Here is a 4017-nt window from a genome sequence, read left to right on the forward strand (position 1 = left end):
TAAGTTGCCAAGGCTCTGCCAGGACTTCTGTGTAGCTTCCTTATCATTATGATTCTAAGCCTAAACTACCTGTAGCCATCCACGCCAGCGTACTGGATGGCTAGAAGGAGTTTTGAATGTGAAAATCTACCTGTTTATAAGATCTCTCTGAGAATCTTCAGAGCTGCATAGCTTCTCTTAAAACTATCTGAAGCCATCTAGCCGGCGTGGATGGTTAGAAGGAGTTTCTTGCGACATTGGTTTAGGGGTAGTGATTCATTTTTGCATTGAATTTAATCATGTTTTATTAAGCTAAGTAAGCTCCCTCAAGCTATCCACACCAGCATGGATGTCTAGAGTGAATTTCTCAAGATTAATTTTTATAATTGATCATGCTTTTTTTAAAATTGTTAGCTCCCCTCTAGCAATCCAAGCCGACATGGATGCTTAGTGAATTGCCTCTAGGCATCCGCGTCGGCATGGACGCCTAGAGGGAATTTTAGTGAAGTAATTAAATTGTTTTTGGTTTTGTTTTGCAAGTCCTTCAATTCATGGACGAGGTCGCAGAGGGAGGCAGCTTTCTTCAACTCAAGCTTCTAGTATCTTAGAGAGCAGTGATCAAATAAGTGCAGTCTCTATCACAGATATGACAGATGGTTTAGAGACACAGGAGGAGGAGATGCAAAGTCAGGACTTGGGCCTTGGCTCCATAAATGAAGTTGATGAATCTCTTGCCCCACAAGAGGCATGTTTTCAAATAGTGCCTTATGTCGTAAGAGATGAAGTAGCAGTAGAGACTGAGACAGGAAAAGAGAACAAACTTTACATGCATAGAGGACAAGATATTCTTCAATGTACTTGCATGTTCAGTTGTTTTGACTGTCCACCAATTCCTTGATGTCGATTGATCCCTTATGCAAGGGCGAGAGGCTTACGAGATTACGTAGTGGATTGAAAGCTGCTTTTGCAAAGGAGGGCTACATGCAAGAAAAAGGAGTTTTTATTGTTTCAGTTTGGAATTGCAAGAAGGAGGAAGCTTATGTGACAGGTATTTCATTTCTCTGCTTTGGTCTTTCCTACTCTCTGTTTCTATGTTGTTTTTTGTTTTTCTCATAAATAGTAGTTGAGTGTGCTTTTCTGCCTATGATTATCTTTTTTGCAGAGGACCTTCTTTCTTCATGGGACCCAATATGGGTTGATATACATAAAGAGTTTGAAATTGAGCTTTCTAAAAGACCAAATCTTCAAGTTCTCTTTAATAAAATGTTCTATGTTTGGGAGGGTAATCATAGAACGGTCGCTTGGATGGCTGCTATTAAAGAGAGATTATCCGTTGATCGAGAGAAACATTGTAGTGTGCTTTGTACAGTTATTGATCCTACTCGAGTGCCAGAGATAGCTCTGCTTAGTAGCTTGCAAAGAATGAATTTGTAAGCTTCATGACTTTCTATATATTTTAGTAGAAAATTTCTATGTTGTGTTTCTGACTTTGTATATATTGTATATGACCTTGGAATAGCATGAATACACATGCCCTTGTAGTCACGCATCTTAGGGATGAGCTTGTCAACTGCTCCCACATTTGTGCAGCAGATCATGAAGCCTATGTAACAGGGCTACCAGAAAAAATTCAAAAGTTGATTGCTGCAGTCCGTAAGAAATACTCGAAGGGTGTGGAGCCTTGGTATCCACTTACTCGTCGATACTTGGGAAAGCTCTTATACGATGTGAGTGTCTTTGGCTTGCTTTTTTGGAACGATCTTGTATTTGCTTTTTGTGAAAATTACATATATTAAATTGTGTATTGAAGGATAAAATATCTGAGTAATTGAGCCAAAGAGTATGCGCTTGTTTTTTGCAAATTATTTATTTTTAAGTATGTGTTCAAATGTCCAAGGAATTGAGCCAAAGAATAGAGCAAGCTAGGCACACAATGACAAATGAAGAACTAATAAAAGAGGAGGAGAAAATATTGAATGATTTAGCACTCAAATATGGAGAGGACGTTGGGGAGGTGGTTGAATTATTTTTGTTTTGGGTGTTTTGCACATAGTGTAATAGCCGTTTAAACTTGGTTTTCTATTCGTTCCTCAAAAACTGCAGTTGCTAAATATTGTTGATCCGAATCTTGGACCAGATTGGATGGTTCGAGTTCTTGCACTCAAATGGGGTCCTGATAGTTGGGCTACGCTTGAGAAACTCAACTTGATTGCTATGCATGATGCTCCTGTCTTGAGCAAATTGTTATGGGTTTCCTGGCTTAAGGCAGATAGATTACTAGATCCTCTTATGGTTTAAAGAAAGGAGATCATGTGTATCACATGTGAGTAAAGTTTCTTTTGACTTTCAAGAATCTTTGATGTAGAGTTTCTAGTTTTTGTGATTATTTTAGTTTTTTCTCATCTTCCTTGTTATGTAGTTGGATCCGTAGAGAGGGCCTTCTACAAAGGATTTTTGATAGGGCCACAAAGATTGTGGAGGACTTGAGCAACATTGCTGGTGGTATTTTGTTGCCTCATGATTGCTCTCTTGCCTCTTACTTTGAGGAGCTCAAGTTTGAAGCACGACCCTATCTTTATTTTTTGGAGACCTCTCTTGAAGCTAAGACAAAAGATGTTGACAAGCAAGCTATGAAGAAAGTGGACACGGTACACATGGCATCTCAGTGGCTAGCCTACAGGTCAAGCTCATCATACTTTTATTTCAAGCTTTTCATAATTACGAAGTGTGTAGTGATGTTATTTTGTTATTTTGTTTTAGATTTCTATTATTCTTGGTTGGAAAAGGCTTTCTACCAGGGATTCCATTCTTAGCTAAGCAATGGGCACAACTATCTACTGGGGAAGGATGCATGTACTCCCCTTCCATGCATCATGGTCTCTATGGCAGGTTTTTGCTTCATTCATAATTTTATACAATACTTGTCGATTTTTGTTGTGTGTTTTCTATTGTGACCTTTGAAACCTCTTGCAGGAGATACCATTGGCTGGGTTGAGAGATTTTGTCATGCATCAGAGATGGCTATTCATCGTCGCATTGTGGTCCTCCATCATGGAGCTTATGGTTATGGTAATAGCTTTGGTGGTCGGATTGAGGTAATGCTCTTCTACATATTAACTTGTTTGTTTCTCATTTTGGTGTGTTAGTATTATTGTGATTGCCCTCTAATTGTCTATGTGGTGGTGTAGTGTCATTGTTCTCTCTTACTTATGGTGCATAGGGTTGGCATGCAACCACCTTGCTTTGTGGTTGAGAGCACCCCACTATTCAATCAGCTTGGCATACAGCCTTTGGATTCTTACATGATGCACCATCTTCCAGAGTCTTCTCTAGCCAGATCATCATCAGGAGAGCCATGGCGTGGTGGCTTGCAACGAAGTCACTCTTTTATTGCATGTTTTGTGGAGCTTCTTTGTAGGCGTGGAGGTCTTTGTTTGGAGTTGGGATGTGGTACAACGCCCGTATTGGCAGCATGCTTAGGCACAGTGCGGGTGTGTGCAACAGTCGACATTGATGACACTTTGATTTCAGATTATGTGCAACCATTATTTCGCCCTAAAAAGCGAAGTAGAGAGGGAGCCTTCACCTCTCTTGATGTTGATGATGTGGGTGACACGCCTTTGCGTGTCAACCCCTTTGATGATTAGTGAGAATCCACCTTACACTTCATTTCCCCCACCTATTTTATGTTTCCATCATACTTTTATGCTATTTTGTCACTTTTTTGTATCATTGTTTAGTATTTGAAAATTATGGATAATGATTCAAACAACAATTTGAGATTTCTTGTGCTTTTAGGATAAAGATTTTTTATTGCTTGCATGTGGATTGTGAGACTTATCTTTTTCTTTTTGTATGGAAGTGTGTTGCCAGTTTATGCTGAGGGGATTGCAAAAACCATGGCTGCTGATATACGATACGATTTTGACACCCACAAGAAGTGTCAGAGACGCAATGTCTTTATTGATGACGAGTGTGACTCTTCATAGTCACGAGATAGAACCATAGCATTTCTTGTTGTCATTAGAGTGCAGAGAC

General features: G+C 39.5%; 1 protein-coding gene across 1 annotated transcript; it reads left to right on the forward strand.

Annotated features, from left to right (window-relative positions):
* The first annotated feature begins 1499 nt into the window (after nt 1-1499).
* Nucleotides 1500-2792, forward strand: LOC147465164 (uncharacterized). Its single transcript, XM_086511196.1, has 5 exons — nt 1500-1710; nt 1857-1993; nt 2083-2124; nt 2284-2302; nt 2713-2792. Exons 1-5 carry the CDS (start codon nt 1500-1502, stop codon nt 2790-2792), a joined length of 489 nt encoding a protein of 162 aa, XP_086367322.1.
* Nucleotides 2793-4017: the final 1225 nt, after the last annotated feature.

This window comes from Adiantum capillus-veneris, chromosome 1 (assembly GCF_014529385.1).
Source record: "Adiantum capillus-veneris isolate H3 chromosome 1, ASM1452938v2, whole genome shotgun sequence".
In the NCBI taxonomy this organism is placed as follows: Eukaryota; Viridiplantae; Streptophyta; class Polypodiopsida; order Polypodiales; family Pteridaceae; genus Adiantum; species Adiantum capillus-veneris.